General features: G+C 39.9%; 1 protein-coding gene and 1 pseudogene across 1 annotated transcript in view; both read right to left on the minus strand.

The window, feature by feature from the left end:
* Positions 1-20,966, minus strand: part of MMS22L (MMS22 like, DNA repair protein) — a 156,648-nt gene that overhangs the window by 15,923 nt on the left and 119,759 nt on the right. The window contains exons 17-21 of the mRNA XM_090037124.1: positions 14,598-14,740; positions 13,713-13,855; positions 13,383-13,542; positions 9,082-9,251; positions 1,202-1,413 (exon numbers count right to left, since the gene is read on the minus strand). Of these exons, the coding sequence (XP_089893250.1) occupies positions 1,202-1,413; positions 9,082-9,251; positions 13,383-13,542; positions 13,713-13,855; positions 14,598-14,740 (828 nt within the window). The remainder of the gene's footprint in view (positions 1-1,201; positions 1,414-9,081; positions 9,252-13,382; positions 13,543-13,712; positions 13,856-14,597; positions 14,741-20,966) is intronic.
* On the minus strand, positions 12,450-12,534 carry LOC149872950 (U2 spliceosomal RNA; annotated as a pseudogene).

Consider the following 20,966-nt stretch of genomic DNA (forward strand, 5'->3'; position numbering starts at 1 on the left):
AGTCAGCTGTGCTGGGCCACTGTGGTGCTCCACTTCTCTGCTGTGCCCTTTATTTTGAAGAGTGCTGTTTCTCCAGTCAGCTGCACAGAACTGCTGCTGTGGTCCCGCTGAGTGGAGGACCAGCACCCTTTGAAGTAAAATTTGTGGCAAGCAGTGGAATCACTCATCCTTCACTTGGGGACTTGCTACACCACCCAGGTTGTGAACCACCCAGATACAAATGAGTCAGGTTCTACTGTACTTCCCAATGTGTTCAGTCTGCATTTCATATTGCAGACTCTTCAGGTGATATTCCCGTCTTCCTATACTTCTCAGTGGTTAACTGTATCTCCCAATTAATCTGACAGTCTCGCATAAAAATCTTTATACATACAGCCTAAGCAGCTTTATTTCTTCCATGGGCATCTGTTTCCTTATCATAGAAATGTTTCTCTATCCTGGACTAGGTGAATTCTGATGACATGGCTAAATCTCCCCAGAGCAAGAGAATTATCTTTCTTGGAGGTCAATGGCAAAATGATTAGTAAATTATATGGATGTTTAAATGTGGCCCTCAGTGACTGCTTCTAACAATTAGACAATGTGTCACTTCACTGACTGTTATGATTCTAAGATATGTTCCCCAGTCCTCTGTCATATTGCTGTGTGCTGCTCCATCTCTACATTGCCAACTGCTGTTTTTCCTTTAGAGCCTTCTCCCTGTGGTCAGCATTATATTTCATATATATGAACACCTACGTTAAGAGAACATCATTAAGGTTGTGATGTCAAACGTTCACAAGTCAGGCAGTGCAAGAATTTGAAAACTGAAATTAAATAATATTTTAACATATTTCACAGTTCTTTTCTGGCAAATTTCACTAAAATGGAAATCTCACTAACATACATGTGTTCTGTTTACTTATCTACAAATTACTCATCAAACCAAGTGGTATTCCCTTTATTCTTATTCTTATTCTCCTTGCCCTTAACTCCCCGACCCCCCAAGATGACCCACCATGTTCATTTAGATTGAAATCTCTTTACTGAAATAGTTCACCTCTTATTATGTGCCTATACATCACATGAAGCTAAACTAGTTCCAAACTAAAATCTTTATGGAATGTAAACAGAAATCTTAATAATACCAGCCATGCCATAAACCATTTGTGGAGCAATTAAATTTTAACCAGTACGATGACTCTCCTTCCCCAAGTCTTACTTTATGATATGTGCAGTGGTCTTCCGCAGATGCAAGGTCTGTGGGGTGTTAGTGGAATGAGACAGTGCTAGCAGCATGGGGTGCTGTCCAATGCCTGAGGGTGCTGGTGAAGGGGGGAGAAAACGTCCAAAATATTGTTGAATAATGCTCCCTAGTTGTTGGTTTAAGTAGGCCCCCTGAGTTTGGGACTGACAACATATCAAAGACAAACCCTAGGAAAACAAATTCAAAAAGAAAAATTAAATAAACTGAATAAAAATCTTTCGTGTTGTACCTGCTACTAGGAATAGTTTCTATTGCCTACATGCCACAGGTGAATTATTGCTACATTCACAGCACTTAACTGTGGCACTAAGAAAACCAGTGAATCTCACTGAGCTGTAAAACACACTGATATTTATGTTTGAAAAGTGTTATTCTTCCTATTAATGATACACAAAAAAGAACATTTGGAATGGTGAGACCTAGAGGGCCATACCCTAACCTTTTCAATTCAAGTTAAGCCCCAATTATTTTGAGCTCTTTTTCTCTACCTGTTTATAGTGAAAATTAAAATAGTGCTACTTACCCTGGGGGAAGCTGAAGCAAAGAATGAAATGCAGGAAAAAATTACAAAGAATAAATTAAGCAGGCAATACTTATTTAGTAAGTGATCTTGGCGATATTTGTAGCAAAACCAGCATATTAATGCTATAACCATGGAAAAAAGGATATTTTCTCCAACACATACAAGAAGTTTGTGTGTGAGAAGGTCCATATTTAAAGGACCTTCTTCACTGGTGACTGACCTCTCTTCACTGGTGACTGACAGGAAGAAGAATGAGTCAGGAATAAAGCCATCCCACGTCACAAGGGGTCACAGTACAGCATGCACACAAATCTCCTTAGTATAAAAATTCCTTAGAATTCACACCTTGATAAGATAGATAAAACTAATGCAGAAAAAAACTAAATGGAGAGGCATATTCATCACTAAAGAAACACTTTAAGAGTTAAAGGGGAAAATACTATGTGATTAGTGAGCAGCTTCAGAAATCCATACTAGTATGGTCCAGATTTGTATACTAAGCCATTCTTTTCCTATTGTTCCTATCTTCCTCCCCGCAACATGAGTCCATTCTTTACCCACCACCAGTTATTGCAGAAAATAAATCACAGATATTCAAACAGATACATCTAGAAGTTATAGTGTGAAATGCAGAAGTTCTAGATGAACTACTTTATTCTGGTTTACAGCTACAAGAGATTCTTCTGTCTCTCTGGGCTTTTGCTCTGTAAATTCAGCATGTGCATTATGGACAGCTAAGTTCATAAGAGCCCATCCAAAGAGACTTCTGTATACAACTGTCTATACATGACCTAGAAGTGGAATGACCTTCAAGAGAAAAAACATGTTGGGCTCACAAGCTGAGAGGAAGGCTTGAACTTTTCTGGGATTAAAAGTTTATTTTTTGGAGAGTTAAAAATTTGGTTCCCCTGTAAAGAACGAGTGAGAACTAGGGAATTTAAGAACTAAGGAGGTTAAAGAGCTGTCTCACATATGGATGTGCCTGAAGATGGATATCCTGGAAATCGTTTAAGTACTTCTGATGTAAACTTCACAAAACATCTCTGAATACTGAAGCATGGTTCCTACTGGACTAGACTTCAGATATTTCTTGAAGCTTCTTTTGAGGATTTATAATAAATCTCTGTGATGAAAGCCATAGTTTCTGAACCACAACCCAGGTCTTAAGAAACTCCGGTTCTATCAGTGGATTGCCTCTTCTGGCAAAATGTATATTCCTTCTTAGTGAAAGACAGCTCCCACTACAACCTGAACACTTGAGAACACTGCATGGCCCTCTCATGATTTAAAGGGGAGGACCACAGGCTGAGGAAGGAGATTATTCACTTCAGAAGATTAATGAGACAAATTTGGTATGATCTCTCACAGAAAATGTTCAAGTTTTGATGAGAGCTGGACTGATCCCAGGAATTTTTTTGTCTCTAAGAAACAGATTTAAATAATAATAAAAAAAAAAAACAAGTTTCATGACCGTATCTAGGACATTACCAGAAAATCTGCCTATACTGTTAGGATCAGAAGTTTTTGTTGCTCTTAAGTTTGGCAACAAATGCTCATGCCTAAAAATGTAGTGACCAAGTACAAAGTGGCATCACCTAGATGGTCAGGATTTAGGTTACGATTAACCTATTAACCACTATTAACATTTCTTTATATCATGAGAAAATAAAACCATCTCGATATGTAAAAAGGAGCTGTAGCATTTAAAACTGTGCAAACATGTTCTTGAATTTAAAAAAAAAAATAATTCTCTCAGGACACTGATTTTTATGCTTGATGGGTCAAAGAACCTCCCTCTTCAAAGGGCACATAAGATTTTATAGATCAACTTATATTTACAGTTAATAGGAGCTCCAGGTGTTTTTCTTTTTAGGAAGAGAATGATATATTTTTGTCTAACAAAGTTTATCCATCAGGGTTTTCCCAGTCATTTAACTTTTCCTAGATTGGTGGTTCTCAACCTCAAAGCTCCCTTCAGAAAATGCCAGCTCTTAGCTTTCAATCAATTTTTGACCATATAAGAACAACAGAGAATTTTTCAGTTGCAAACAACTCAAAAAGACCACCGGAAGTCAGAATATTTTGGCAATATAGATTCCAGTCTGAAATCTCTGGGTTTATCTTGTGAATCATGTGAGCACTTGTATACCTTACAGTACTAATATTGTATGTCACGTTTAAAGGATTTTGCAGCTCTCCAGTTGAGAAACACGGTTCTAGATCATAAATAACAATAAAAATAACTACTTCTTTGTGAGGATCAGGTAAAAATCACTTCTTTTCAATTGTAGAGCACTTGGAAAACACTGTCAAGACAAAACCCCTGAACACTCTGCATTCCAGATTACAGACCCTGAGGTTGAGGTAGAGGAATATTGGAAGAGGTACAGTAAGTTTCCACTGCTTCTTCAAACCTTCTGGGAAATAAGGAAGAATTCCTTGGGGTAAAGAGCTCTGCAATACTAGGCACTTTCTTTTGAGTGAACAAGAGTATTTCTTATCTTTATAGGGTTTAGAGGGTGAAAGATTTCCAAGGGGGCTAAAGAGCCAGCTGAAGAAATGGCAAGAGAGATTTTGGCCTCCAGAAAAGCCGTGTTGACTTGGCTGCCATGGGTTCCTATGAATCCTGTCAGTAGGTAGCAGGGAGCTTATCCTTTTGCATGGAGAAGAATTATCCCCATTACTATACTGCAGCTGATGGAGTTTTGGCCTGTGGATCTGACCAAATTCAATTTAGGCTCACAGGGCCTTCTGTTTGTAGCAGACAGACATTACAGAGAGTATAAGTAAAGGCCAGCTTATTTTCTGTACTTATACTATGCTTTTCGGACATCCTAAAGAAAGAAATTAAGGTCTCCCAAACAGAGGTGCATGCCAGAATCTGCTCCTCACTTAAACAAAGTGGCAATTGATTCTTGTGTGCGTGAGCAGCAGGGACCCTTTGTGGCAGGGGATCCTTGTTGCTTCTGATTCATCCATCTATCTGTAAATCACCTGTGGAAAAATAGGGACTATTAGTATGGATTACTGGAACTATTCACTGCAGAAATGCCAAGCTACCTAATGATGAGTTATAATACCAGTTCTGCTGAAGGAATAAATCTGCTGTTCACCAATTTATGTCGTGCAATTCCTATTAAATACATACTATAATTCACAAAATGTATTAATAAACTTGTTCAAATATCTGACTATACACTATAGATGAGGTATCAGGAGAGCTTTTAAGGCCTGACCCCTGAGAAATGCTGAGCCTGCTCAACTCCATTAAAGTCACCATGATCCGTGCATGCTGAGCACCTCCATTTCAGCAGTTTGATTGAAAAAAATACTTACAAATCCACCAGAAGATGCTATATCCCCTTCCTTTTTATACATGTTCATTCCACATACATGCACCACCTGTTGTAGGACATGTTCATAACACCATATACAAAAATAATTAAATTATATTACATTCTTTCCTGGAGGATTCCCTAGAGAATCAACTGTCCCCAAGGCAGACTGCACCCTGGCAGAGGGAAGGAGGGAAACAACCTCCCTATACAGCATGTCTTAGGATAAGAAAAAATACCAGTTAAAAACTAAAGAGTGATGCCAAGCCCTAAGTAAGCTTGCCAAGGCTGAATCCATTTGGGAGCCCTCAGGAAACCTATAATGGCCCTTGGATGCAGTGGAGAATGAATGAATTACACATGAAATAAATAAATACAGTCCTGTAATTCACATTTATTTTTATGCAGAAGGTAAAATAAAATTAAAGAATCTAAGAAAAATGAAGAAACAAAACATCCTGGTCAGTCTCACTGCGCTGATTTAATTCCTTTGGAAAGTTATTTGCAATGCACACCCTAGAAATACCTTACGTTTGTTTGATTTCTTTAAAATGTATCAACAATGCCGCAGGTCCTTTAGAAAAGGTAGACAATATATGATTATAATGAAATGCCAATAGAAGTACATACTTGACAGCATAACATGCAGAGCCATACCATGGTCCTTAAATTAATCCACATACATAAAGCCAAAGGTGTACATGAGCGGGGAGGAGACGACAAAAAGAGTTGCTTTGCAATAAGCCCTGAAGGGTATAAAATCTCCGCAAATATAAGGTACATTAACAAGTTCCAGACTTGAGGTCCCTTCCAGAGCAGAACCAAGCCATTAGTCTCCGCTATTTTAGACTACAGACTTGCTGCTCCAATAAAGCATTGGAAAAAAATGTACAGAAGAGGAACTGAGAGGCCAGGTTAAGATAAGCTTTTAAAAACTTAAGGTACTAAGAGGTCCTGCATGCACTCATGCCTTTTTAAGCAGAGGGAATCCAAAATGAGGCAAGCTGGATGTAGGAATCAAGGAAAAGAATCTATAACCAGGAAGAGAAGGCTGGAGGAAAGAAGGGCTCTGGGACCCTTGAATGGATTGACAAAAACCCAAAGGCTCTAGGATTAGTTTGGATACTGAGAAATTGATGTATGGTCCTGAAAGTCTAAGTCTTATGAGTAAAACACATGTGTTTACAAAGTGATTTTGAACAGACTCTAAAAGTTTCCAGCTTCAATTGGCATGTGGTCCCCAAAGCATCAAGATGTAAATCAGAATACCACTAGGGCACAGAGCTTAAGAGCAAGGTTTCGTTTAGCAACAGGGAAGACTTAGGGCCACGGTAAAGCAACCTTTTCCAGCTGTGGGCTGAAATGACCCACTTCAGGTAAGGAGTCAGGTGCTAGAACCCGCCTGCAGCCAGCACTTCTCCCCCAAGTGGCACAGGGAGAGTACCCATGGCCGATGCCCACATTTCTGAATGCTACTGAAGCTGTAGGCCACAGGCTGCCAATCTCTGGCTAGTACCCTAAGTCCTGGTCACCAAAGGACAAATTAACTCAATGATCCCATTTCCAAAGAGGTGATACCAAAGGAAGTTTGCAACCACAGAGTGAGCTTGGGAGACTGGGCTGGCTCCAGGCACTGTCACTAAACTCAAGGAACTGCAGACTAGGGCTGTACAAAGAGACGCACTGATTTATTTAGTTTGCTGGGCAAACAAAAAAAAATATCCACCATTTTGACTTGGTCCAAAATTACATTTTCTTGAGTAGAACAAAAGACTCGATTACTTTTTAACGCTTAAAAAATATTAAACAGTGGCAGTTTACTAAATTAAAAGTCATTTTGAAATAACCAAAAACAATAACGTGGAAACAAAAAGCTTTTAACTTTTCTAAATCATTTTCAGTGTTTTTTCAAAAGAACCTGTGTCCAGAATCAAAGAATTCTGGTCCCCCTGCATTTTTGACAAGTAAACTATTTGCCAAAAATCTTCCCCAAAACAACAGATACCCAGCTGTATTCAAAAGCATGTGGATCCAACAGATAGATCCAAACATAGAAGCCTGATCAGAATTGAGCAGACTGACAGGCAGAGAAACTAGGGAGTCAGTAGCCACCTAAAACTCTATAGAAAAAAATGACTTTACAACTATACCCTGTAAGCACAGGTTATGAGAGAAGCAGGGTAATACTTTCTTGGTGGAATAGCATTTAGCAAGCTGGCAGGAACATTCTATAAGAATTCAGTTTCCAGATGGTCCAAGAGAAGTAAATTTAGCCATGTTAGTCTAGAGTCAGGCAGAATGCAGGCAAAGCTGCACCTTAGAGACTAACTCATTCAGGAAGATACAAGTTCTTGGAGAACCTGACAAAGCATGCTATATGCCTTTCTGAACAAGTTGGTTTCACTCCTATCCTGTCTTCTTCCAGATGGCCAAGTATAGAGAACTTCTGAAATTCCTGAAGACTAACAACAAATTATGCCTTAGACTACTACATCAATATATAACCATATTACTTTACTGTGACATGTCATCATTCATAAGATAATTTTTAAAACACAGAATAAATCTGTGGGACATTTACAAAGTTACCATGCCTTATATTTGGTTGTGTTTAAGCACAGAAACAAATGTATGCTCAAACTGCAGATTTTCAGGAAATCCAGAAAACAATTTCTCAAGAAATTATGTACTGGTTATTTTTAAAATAGATCTCTCTCTCCAGCCCTCTCCCTGTCAATTCAGGCCTCTCCCAGAATCAGTAACTTTTACAGCATTTTAAGTGTGACCAAGCATCAGGAAGGAGACAAATACAGAGAAAATGCAGAATAATTAACAGACTGTCAAACTACTATGATAGGCTGGAAATAGTGCAGAAAGTAAACGCACATTAAAAAAAACAAACCATGAGGAAATTTAAAACCTGCTCATTTTTAAATAGCTTATATTTAATAATCTGGGGGAAGGAATATTTTAAAATACATTTGCTTGCTTTCCAATATGAACATTCTGTTATCAATTGTGCTTGTATGATCTACTGTTTCAAAAGTCTCTCACATCAGTGGGCAGTGTTAACATCACTTTTACTAAACCACAGTGATCAGGCTGGGACAATGGTTTTGAACCTCTCTGCACCCAAGGCACCCCCTTAACGGACTTGAGGCACCCTCTATATAATCTATGTGAATTAAGTGGCACCCAATTTCAAAACCTGGTGACTATCTATAAACTCACGAGGGGGGACCAGAAGGGTTTAGGGGAGACACTGTTTCCCCTAGCACCCCCTGGCATGACAAGGAACAATGGACACAAATTATTAGAGGAGAGTAGATTTAGATTAGACATCCGCAAGAACTACTTCACAGTTAGGGCAGCGAGGAGCTGGAACCAACTTCCTAGGGAAGTGGTGCTGGCTCCTACCCTGGGGATCTTTAAGAAGAGGCTTGATGACTAGCTGGCTGGACTCATTTGAGTCCAGTCTTTTCTCCCGCCCAGGCGGGGGGTCGGACTTGAAGATCTACAAGGTCCCTTCCAATCCTACTTCTATGATTCTATGAAAACTAAATTATATTACAGTGCTTACCATTTGCAGAGGGGCTGGACAGTGCACATGTGCACTGGTGCCAGAACACAGAATTGGCCAGGCAAGGACAAGCTTGAGCCTGCCCCTTTCTGCTAATTTTATCACACCTTGTGGCACTGTTCAAAGGATCTCGCAGCACCTCTGGGTGCTGCATCACCCTGAGAATCACTGGACTAGGATATACTGGCAAGCAGCTTTTATTGCTGCCATACACATCCAATGAATAGTGAACCAACAAGGTGGCTTTCTTCCCTCTCCCCTGCACAACAAGAATAATACTACTTCTGCTTGATTTAAGTGAGATTCAATCTAGTTTTGAAAAGGAAAAAAAAATTACCCTTGCTACACATTTGCATTCCAGAAGTTTGTCTGCTGATAATAGAGTTCAGATATTTACCTTAAGATAAAGAGGAAGACTCTCCTGAATGGCAGACAGCATATCTGTAGGAAGCCCTTTGTCTTGCTGAAAAACAGCATGTGGCAATAGCAGGCAGTCTATGATGCGGAACAGGAGTGGTTGTGCTTTAGAAGTAGCGAGCATCAGTGCCCAGGACTTTACAAGGCATCCTATTGGGCAAGAAGCAAAAAAAACCCAACCAAATAAATTAAAACTAGAAAAGACACATGCACACACATAAATAAGCAATATCTAAGTTATTTTACCCAAAGGTAACCATAGCAACCTGGTTGTCCACTTTCATGTACAATAGAACCTGAATAGAGAATCTGAATATACATTTACAGTACTGCAAAATTAAGGTCCCTAATTGTCCAAATGCATTAAAAATATACAAACTGTAATTTCAATTATAGTGAAGTACACAAAGTATGGCTCAACTGTAAGTAGGAGCCACTGTATCACACCCCAGAAGTAAAAGCAGTTGACTTGTGGAACATTTAACCATGTAATTGGCATGTTTGTCCTCACACAATATTCACCTCTGCCACGATACAACACAGGCGCGCAAATTTTTTCTACGTGAATCACATAAACAGAATTTGTTTTCACCTTCCATTCACAGTTGCCTGACAGCCCTGTGGCTATAAAAGCAATTGCTTACCCTGAAAAAGCAATATTAGGAAAGTACTAAATATATTTTAACTCATTTTCAAATTGAAATTTACCAACTGAAAACAAGAAGCAGAATTCAGGTCCACATAACCAGACCTCTCATGCTCCATGGTGTGCAATTTGAGAATCTTTGAGCACTTCTCATCCATTTTCAATACCTTTGTGTTCTGATTGCCAGATTCCTGTGACATTATTTTTCTAATCTCTCCTAGTGAGTTGCACATCAGAGGGGAAATGGTGAGGTAGTGTTGAAATGATCTGTAGCTGTGATGGTCCAGGATTTATGCAAGAGGCAAGGATTATCTAGGTGATATCTTTTATTCGACCAACTGTTTAAAACCAATGTGGAGGGCTGTGAAATTTCCTTGGATACTCCTGGACTTCTTGACCTAGCAAAGCTTTTCAGTTGGATATAGATTCAAATCAGGTTCAGTTCATGAGAACTGCTTTGCATTTGAACTTTCACAGCTCTCTACCTTGTTTTTGTGGACTGTTTCTTTCCTCAAACCTGATGAAAAACTCTCTGCATTCAAAAGTTTATCTGATGGTAAAAACATATGTTACCAAATTAAGTGGATGAACTGTGGCAGGACACATCCTGCCACAGATGATCTGCTTCATTGAGCGAAATGACTCATTGCCCATATGGAATAATAGGCACTGTTTCCTCTAACTGGAGGATTCCCCGCACCCATCGCTGCCCTGTGTCTCCCTACCAGGACCTGCTCTGGATCCCTGGTACCCTGTAATTCCATGTCAGAACCCATGCAGTGCCATGCCTCCACACTGACTTGTACTGGATCCCACACCAATTTGCATGAGATACAGAAGCACATGTCAGTGCAGATCCTGGTGTCAAGGGATGGGGTGTCAGGAATTCCCTCGGGCCCACACTGCTCCCACACCTCTTTGCTGGGACACATGCTTGCATCTCTTGTAGAAGGTGTAAACTTACAAATACCCTGACTTCCAGAAACATTCTTTTTATAAGAAAGCTCCAATATTTTTTGAGAATCTCATTGTATGCTAAAGGAATTTTATTATTAAACAAAGCACAAATAATATAATCAGTCTAATTAAACAAGGTATTTGCCATACAAAAGTAGTTCTTATGAACTAAGCCCAATTTGAATTTATATCCAACTGAAAAGGTTTGCTAGGTCAAGAAGTCCAGGAGTATCCAAGGAAATATGTTTAAGATCGACTAGTGAAAGAGATTAAAGACAGGCTCCTAAAAAGGTTATTAAAGTCTAAAAATCAACCCGTTACTGTCTGTAAAGACAATGAACAACAACATTAATCTTATAAATTGAAAGAAAACACAATGATCAATCAAAAAGATACAAAATGATTGCTTAGCAATATTTTAATAATGCTATCTAGCTCCCCATCTTCTTTTACCTGCCATATAAAAACACCTGGAAGGAGGATGCTCATTCCAATCCACAATGTTCTATCCATTGTCACTGACATTATTTATCTGGTGGCATAAGGGTACTACAGTCAGACATGTATACAAAGCCCACCCATGAGAGGCTTTCAGACTTCTCTGTTAAGCACCTTACTGTGTGAGTGCAGTTTTACAAGCTCACAGCAGGTAAAGAAATAACTGCGATTAGTTTAACTGCCAGAACAAAAGCAAAACTCACATTTTTCTACTTTTTAATAAACAGAAAGGACAATTTCTTATACCAGTGGTACAATTCCAGATTCTGATAAATTACCATTTCCTATGGGACAAAAAGAAAGGAAAAAATTGTCTTCATAGTTACTTTGCTAGCTTTAAAAAAAGGTGTTGGCATTTGGGTACCTAACACAGGTTATTTGGCTAATAGATATAAGCATTCAGCAAACTGGCAGTCAGAAGAGAAATGGTTTTAAAAATCACTAGCTCTGTGAATTCAGATGCAATGGCCAATTTTTAGTTTTGCTTATTTCATTCTAATTAAAGCCTATTGTTTAAAGTTTGGGATCTTCACTGAATTCTCCATTACTAAGACACGTGCACACATAACCTTCTTGGTCTATCACTAAGTTAAGGTATAAGGTCAGACTCTAACTCACTTTCCCATAATAAACAGCCCTTCACTCTTCCAATAGTCCCAGTGGTTTTAGAGGAATGAAAGACTGTTCTATATGAGGGTACTACAGTGGTGGGCAAAATACAGCCCATGGACCAGATCCAGCCTGCCAAGAGATTTTGTCCGGCCAGTGGTGGGTCCCTTGGTCCAGCCCAGGCTCAAGAGGCAGCCCAGGCCACGGCGCACGTGGCCAGTCCTGCCACTCCCAGACATGCAGCAGGGCTGGGATGGCGTGACAACCAGACTCACTTCTGGATGTTGCTGCTGGACCTGGCCCCACTTCTTAGGCACCCCAGCAAGTCCACCCTGCACCCACAGCTGGGGGCAAGATCCACATGGGCAGGGCATGTGGCTGGTCACATGGGATGGGGCTGTGGGCAGGCAGTGAGCAACAGTGGGGCGGAAGGGAGGGCAGGGCCAGGACTGGGATCACAAGGCAGTGACAGCACAGGGCTGGGGCCCCCCATGATTCCAGCTCTGGCCCCAACTGCCCATCCCATTCTCAGATACCGCTCCCTGCCCACCCATCGCTCCATCCTGGCCAAGTGCAGAACAAAGCCATAATCCACTGTCTGCAAGCCTTTTTTTTTTTTTTTTTCCCCCTGTTTTTTCGCACCGGTCCTGGAAGCACTGCAATACCAGGCCGATGCATGGAGTGGATGGAGCACGCTCCAGTTCCACCACCCAATACCAAAAAGAATCTGCTCAATACAGACCTCCTATGGAGGACATATCAGAGACAATTACCCTGGGGAGCTCGCCCACGTGGCCACGCTGCTTCCCCTGCCGCCCCTGCAATGGGTGGCAATTCTGTGGGTAGGGGAATGTGAGAAACAGGCCCTGCGCTGTCACTGCCCTGCAATCCCAGATGCGATGGGCCGCTTAGAAAGTTCTGGTGAGCTGTTGGGTGAGGGGAGGGGCAGGGGTGGTGGGTGCGGACCTGGCTCACGACAGCTCACCAAAACTCCCTATGTGGCCCATGGACCCAAATAACTGCCCACCCCTGGGGTACTAGAATGTAACCTTTAAAAAACTGCGCCTATGGAATTATGAGAAACAGCCCCCTAAAATGCCTATTTTTTCTTAATTTGCAACCCAGACTTGCCTATTACCATATCATTACCAAAGATGCCTGCAGACTAAAAAGAAAACAAGCCCTGTTAACCACTATTTTCTCTTGTTTGGTTTAACTAAATACTTCCCAGGCAAAGGTATTAAAATCTCATGCTCAACTTTGCTGCATTTGCATCATGACTAAAAAAAAAAAAATCAGAATAACTTTTTTGTTGAGAGAAAATATCATTAGGTTTTAAAGGGCATCAAAACAAAAGGCCAGGAATGTCAGTAGCAGCATATTAGAAATTTCTTTTTAGTACCTTTCTGATAATTATCTCTTTTTAAAACAATAACAATAACACAGATTACATTAAAAAAACAACACAAAAAAGTTGAACCAAGAGGGTGGGAACATTCTGTATAACTCTTCCCTGTTTCCTGTGCTCCTGAATTAAGACGTGAGAAAATTAACCATAACAAGATAATTACCCATGATCCAGTAAATGAGTTGCAGCCCTTCAGCAGGTCCTTTTTTCTTTAAATAAGGCTTTACGTATGTTATTACGTCACCTAAGTACTCTAGAGCCTTTGTTACCATGGCAGATTTCTCAGGTAGAGTCTGAAGGCTACCATAAGTTTTACCAACAGCCTGAAAAAAGAGGTGTTGGAAAGAAAGACAGTGAATTAGATCAGACTTTGTTGTTTCCCTTCGTTTATCTGTGAAGTTTTGGCAAAATGACTCTTTAAAACCATAGCCAAGAAGAAAATCTTTTTAATCTGTAGTGGGTCTATAGGAGTTGTGTGTAAGAAGTACAGTACCTTAATGAATTGGACAAGTGCATTCTTAGGGTCTTGCCTGAAGACTGATTCATCAATATGAGCCTTTGAGAAGACATTTTCTACTTCAGAGAGTTTAAAAACCAACCTTGTCATTTCAGTCAGCTGCTCCATATAAACTTTCCCTGATTATGATAAAGAAAACAGCTGAGAATGTAACATACTTTGATATTAAGCTTTGTCCACTGTGCAGTGGATCTATTCACAAAATCATGAAGTATGACTCAAAAGTCTCTGCGAATAAGGATTCCACAACTGAAATTTTCTTACGAGACAAAGGGTATTTACTAAGTATACCCACTACTGGATAAGAATAAAACATACTAGAGGTAACCCAAACCCTTCATTTTACTGATGACCTTTCCCAGGAATGTGAAAATGTGTATGAAGAATAGCGTTAAAAGATGTATCTTACATAAAATTAGAAGTGCAGTCTTCTATATAAGAAACGAGCACATATCAGCAGTGAAGTAGCCAAGAAAAGCAAAACACCCTATCTAGAGGAAAGAAGGATTCATAATTGGATTTTTAGGGAGTTCACAGCGTGATTTTTGGCTATTTACTTCAGATTTTTATTTGTTCATAGCAGTTTCTTCACGGGGGGGGAAACATAGCTTGTCCTTGGCAGTAAGTTTCTGTTCGTTGCTTCCAAGGAAACGAGCTCTTTTATCTTTATGATACATTTGTCACATACAAGGAAGTCAAAGCATCAAGAAATAGCACAAGCAACATAAAGAAAAACATTTTGTAATTAGGTAATAGAAAAAGAATACAAACAAAAATACATTTTTCAATTAGCTGAAAAAAACACACCATTTTTGTCATATAGAATCATTATTGCAAACATTGGGGAATGTGAATGCTTACCAACTGTTTGTTCACCATCTGTCCTGGCCAAGGCACCACTTGGTTGATCAATGAACATTTGTAAAATGCATCGAAACCAAGAACGCACTATCAAAGCTTCATAAGGTGTATGACTCACACCAGAAAAAGCCTCAGACAATGAACTGCATAAGAAGAGATGCAAACATGTAAAAAGATGATTTGAACCTGAAAGCTTGAAAGAACAATTCTGCAACTATTTAGTTGATTTAATAAAAGATATCATATGTACCTAAAGAACCTTGTCTGCCTAAAAAAATGTCAAAAAGATTCAATTTAGTTTAGACTTAGAAAGTATTTCTAGCAGAATTTTAAGTAAATAATTATAAATATAATACAGATGAAGGACCAAACTGGGAATATTTTTATATATATGCAACCTACTGACTGAGACACAGAAAACCCACACACTTTAGAAATTTCTAGTGCAGCCAAGGGAAATCGAAGGATACCTCCTTGCTGCAGAATGCAACATATGGTAGAAATACCCAACCTAGCTTTAAATGAGTTAGCTTGGCTACCTTAAAGAGTCTAGCTAGAGCATCTTGGAGCTCTGCATCTGCCTGCTTCCTCTGGACTGCTTCTGGTAGCCAGGGCAACTGATTTAAGGATAGCTTGTGTAGCTGTATGCTACATTCAAGCCCACAGGGTACACAGCCAACCAACCTCTGCTGTTAAACTCAGATGAGGAGGTCATTTGCTTTTGTAAATCAGGCTATGGCCAATCAAAAAGAGGTCATGCTCAATGAGTAAAACCCACTACAGCAATCTAGAAATCATGCAAGTGATTATGAAATGATTAGCAGAAAGCTATGCTGAAACAGTTCCATCCCTGGATGTTTTTAAAAACAAGCAGACTTAGACAGACACTTGACTGAGATGGTTTAGTCAGGAACAATCCTATCTTGAGCTGGGGGTTGCACTAGACAACTCTTTAGGTCCCTTCCAACCCTAAAGAGTTTATTTTATGATTCTATGATCTACAATAGTATGCAGGGCCAGATTCCACTCTCATTTCCATTAGAGTAAACTGCAGCCAGAAATTATACCACAGCCAGAGAAGCATCACTTGCATACAAAAATGCATTTAAAAAAAAAGAAAAGAAAATCCAGTGCTATTTAACTCATTACACTTAATTAGGCCATCCCAAGGCAGCATAATTCCCAGATATTCCCAGCAGTCAACTCCCACAAGACTTCTAGTGTTGCTTGAAAATATTCCGTCAGAATAAACGATGTGTCAACACGGAAAATATGTTTTAAATGTTATGGAACTGGCATAATTTCATAATATTAAATATTTGGTGTAATTTATTTTGAAAATAAAAATACATATATTCATACCATTTACATTAGGCAAACACATATGGATGCAGTTTATAACACAACACTATGCAACACATAGCACAACACAGAACTACAAAGTACAAGTATTTTATATATGTTATATCAGACAGAGTATGTGGCGATTCAGCATCCCCTTAAATATGTGTAATAGAAGGTAGGTGTGGCCGACTTCCCCCTAAAGAATCAATGTCATTAGTTAGGGCCAAATACAGTGAAAAAGATACTGTCCTGTGCATCACCTTCCCAATGTCCCTTTTCTCCACAGGCAAGATTCAAACGATTTCAGTACACACTTGATTTGGGTAGGGCAATGGCTAACTTCTACACTCCTGCTTCCAGAGGGAGATTAAAATGACCCAGTTGTTAGACATCAAGCATTTCCATCCAGCCAAGAAAGAGACTTCAGAAATGCCTAAGCATGGTTCAAGTTTGTGCGTCTAGGTGCTTTATACAGAGAACGGGAATTAGTAACGTACCACCAAAGGTCAATTCACAAAGCTCAGTGTTTAGGAGGTGGCCAATTGAATGGAAGCAGTAATGTTTCAAGCTTTCCATTATACATTCCTCTTTTGTGATTCTACACATCTAGTAACACTTATGAGAGCAGCACCAACCCATATCCAATTGGCTACTGGTTTAAGCATTTGCCCAAGATAAGGGATGATTTATGGCTTCTATCCTCCTCCCCATCTCTGAGGGATTTTGAACCCAGATCTCCCACTTCCTGATCAAATGCACTCTCCAGCCCTTCTGTTAAAGCTGGGCCACTGGACAAAAGTGGCCTCTTGCAAATGTAAGAGAAAGAAAACATGGGGAGAAAGAAAACAAGCAAATGGAGTCTGAATCTGAACATGGGGAGAAAGAAAACAAGCAAATGGAGTCTGAATCTGTAGTATGGTAGCTAGGCCCCTCCTCTGCAGAGGGGAGTCTTGGGTTCTGGTTTCCACTGTCAAGCTTATTTCTGATCTTTAATCAATGCTTGTCAAATGTAAAAAGCCTAAAGTACTGGGAAACAGGCACCTAGTCCTCCCTCTTCCTAGGGAAGTGCCATGATCACTGGTCTACGCTCATGCTTCTCTTTAACTTGTTCTCATCCTGGCTCCATGATTTTTGCACTCTTTTCTGCCCAGTGAACCTGTTTCAAAAGGCGCATGTGCACGTTGGGGATGGAGCAAAGAGCTCTCACCTAGTCTACTTGATACCCTAGTAGTTAGGGCACCATATATACCCTAGATGATCACAATCTGGGGTTAAATCTCATTAGTGTAGGGAAGGTCTAGAACCCAGTTCTCCTACATTCTGTGTAAATGTATTGATGGGGCAGAGGGTGAGTACCACTACTAAACACCATGCCAGGTGTATTTTGTGTGGTCTGTCTGATTGACAGCATGGCACTCCCTCAGGCATTAAGTAAAGCTTGGGCACCTCAAGGAGCCAATCTGAATCAATTCAGAGCTCGAGGGAAAGCAAAACGTATGCTCCAGGCCACTTTTTTGAAGGTGTGCACACCTAATTGTTGCTACCTAGAGATCCTTGCAGTCCCAATGGTAGAATTTTAGTGGCTTTAGGCACCCAATCCATTTTTAGAGCACTGGCATAGGGTCAGTTTGAATCCATCCTTAGGACTTGCATGTCTGAGTCCTACCTGAACTGAGTTAAGCATCTATTGATCATGGCCCAACATGTCAAGCACCAACATGTTGCTTCTCTGTTCAAAAAGCACATTCCTGTGTCACTGCTTTTAACTAAGGCGACCATATTATGGGACGTGAAATCCAAGACACTACCCTACCTACCCCCACCCCTTCTGCTTCAGGCAGAAGCAGGGAGGTATGGTGCACCTCTGGTATTGTTATTCAGGCAGCTATGGGAGTCAATGGCCTGCTAATGACCCACTGTTCTTTACTTCAGAGGTGTTAACAATTATCTCCCTTTTGTAATGGTCATTCCACTAATCAAGATAACCTATTTTAGGGCAATTTTGTTGTCTGTTAGGGCTTCCTAGTTCACAGCTCTTGCCGTGCCACTTCCCACCCCAAACCTAGGATGCTCCTTTTAATTTTCACCAGCCAGCTGGGACCAGCCTCCAAAATCTGGCACGTGGTCACCATACTTAACGTCTGCAGGACAACCAGGTTCTGATGGAGTCCCTACAGGGCCAGTTTTTACCAGGTGTCAATGAATTTATTTGAAAGAAGACAACAATTTACTCTGCAGGCTTGTGCACTTGTAAAACCAGAATCCTGTGCTTAACCTAAAGTCAATATTTTTCTATCAATTTTTTTAGTAAACATTTATAAAAAACCTTTATTTTGCACTGACTTTTACCTCTGTATAAAGTAATAATAATAAAATACAAAAGGCAAAGTATATACAAATGTAATACTAGTTTTATTCATATGGACATTTAAAAAAAAAATCAAGCCACAAAGCTGTTCATTAATCACTTTGGTATATCATCATTACTTTATCTTGTCTTCCCTTCCTCTATATCCATCCACCATTGGGAGAGCAACTTAAAATGTGTCTTGAAATTGAATGTGAACCTTTGGTCAAAAGACTAAGGCTCTAATCCTGCAAAGGCTTACAGTCGTGCTTAACTTTATGCATTGTTAGTAGGCCCAATTAAATAAATGGGATTACTTATGTACTTAAAACCAGGCAAGTGTGTAAAGTATTCTGCTGAATAGTCTGTACAGGACCAAATACACTGGAGTATGGATTTCAGCTGGGGCTACTGTAACAGAAATAAATAAATAATAGGTTGTTTGGGTGGTCCTGAGGGTGTAATTTGTGTTGCTGAATATTTATTATTGGCGATAAGGCAGCAAATAGAAAGAACCTCGCTTCAATTTCAGAGACTAAGTTGAGTTTGCCTGACTGACAGAAAAAAAATAATCTTTTTACTTTTAAACTGAGCACATTTGATGTAAAAATTACTGAAACACAATAACCATGAAGCCTAAAAATGCTGGCAGTTAGATATTTTGGTAACATGCTATAAAACTGCCTGAAGCACATGAACACGTATATGGACAATTACATAAAATACATTTTAATGCATATTAAATTAAATTGTTTATAATATACCATTCTTACAAGGCAAGTCCTGTCTTAGGCATTTTTCACACCTATTACCATAGTCTAAGAACATCACAAACTCTAGGTAACAGAGGGAATTACTATTACCTCCTTTTACATAGTGTGATTGGGCACAGAGAGACAGAGACTCAAAGAAATTAAGGCACCTAAAAATGGGAGCTAAATGCAATTTAGACATCTACATCTAAAAGGGCAATTCACAAATAATCTGTCTTAGTGTGCTTAGGGCTCCTCACCTAGATCAAGGATTGGATCCAGCCCATGAACATGGGGCTTTGGTGGCAGGGACACCTTCCGCGGGCACATTTCCCTTGCCACCTTAGGGAAAAGTGCCAATTGCAGGCACTTTTCTTGTGCCACAAGTGGTGGTGGCAACAGGGTCCTCATGTGTACCTTTCAGCCCACCCCCAACCCAGGGTGGGTCATTCCAGGAGCCAGAAAAGTTGCTAACCCCTGATATTAGGTGCCTAACTTTTCTGAAAAAATTAATTAGGCCCCCAAAGTTAAGCTAACATGCATGCCCAGAAATGGCACCATCTTGTCTGAGCTGAACAGCTAGGCACCTTAACCCCACCATCTTGGGATTCACTGACTTAGTGTTCCTGTCTCCAGGAGCCTAAAGAATCACAGTGTTGGAAGGGACCTCAAAGGTCATTTGGTCCAACCCGCTATACAAATACAGGATTTGTTATCCTTATCAACTGCTCATCTGTCATGTTCCTGAACACCTCCAGTGAAGAAGATTCTACAGCTTTCCCTAGGCAGTCTATTCCACTGCCTTACCATTCTAATAGTAAGCAAGTTTTTCGTCCAATCTAAATCTAGTCTAAATCTGCTGTGGTGCAATTTAAAACTATTGCTTTGTGTCCAGCCCTCAGTGGCAAGGAAAACAGTTGCTCACCCTTGTCTTTATAATATCCTTTCAAATGTTTGAAAACTACTTCCATATCCCTACTTAAACTCCTTTTCTCCTCCCTAGCAATCTCAACCCTTTTCTCACATGGCTTGCATGCCGATCCGTTTATCGTTCTTGTCACTCACCTCTGTTTTTCTACATACTTAAAATATTCAAGATGAGTATAAAGCAGCCCTTAATAGAGTGGTACTGTCAACTCCCTTGCCTGGCACCCAATATTCATGCAGATCCAACCCAAAAGTATATCTTCTTTTTTTTAAAAAAACCCAGCTGCATAATATTGCTGATTAATCATGTTGAGTCTGCAATCTACCAACCCCCCCTCCAATCCTCCTCAGCATGGCTACTGCTCAGCCAGTTATATCCCATTCTGTAGTGTGCGCTTATTTATTCTTCCCTACATGTAGCATCTTGTATGTCTGCACTAAACTTATTTTTATTGTCCCTAGCCCAGCCTCCCAATCTACCAAGGTCCTATTGCACTCTACTCCTATCCTGCAGAGTGTTTCCAGTTCTTTCCAGTTTTATGTCCTCTAAAAACTTGATCAGGAAGCTATCGATTCCAGCATCCAAATGATTAACAAACATGTTAAACAGCACCGGACACAAGTCAAACCCCTGTGGAACCCCACTTGAAATCGCCTGCCATACTGATATCGATCCATTTATAATTACCCTTTGCTTGCAGTTATTGAGCCAATTTTGTGTCCACTTGATAGTAATTTTATCTAGTCCATGTTTCTACAGTATACTTATAAGAATATTATGTAGGCTATACCAACTGTTAAATGTCCACTACACTCCTTTCAGTCATCCAACCTGATACTTTGTCAAAGAAAGATATCAATTGGTTTGGAAGAATTTGTACTTGACAAATCCATGATGGCTGGTAACAATCAGTCTTTCTTCCTCCAGGTATTTAAAAATTCTATTGGATGGGCTCAGAATATGAATAACATGAACTTTCATTCGAGAAATACAGATAA

This window comes from Crocodylus siamensis, chromosome 1 (assembly GCF_052110815.1).
Source record: "Crocodylus siamensis isolate JL-2025a chromosome 1, ASM5211081v1, whole genome shotgun sequence".
In the NCBI taxonomy this organism is placed as follows: domain Eukaryota; kingdom Metazoa; phylum Chordata; order Crocodylia; family Crocodylidae; genus Crocodylus; species Crocodylus siamensis.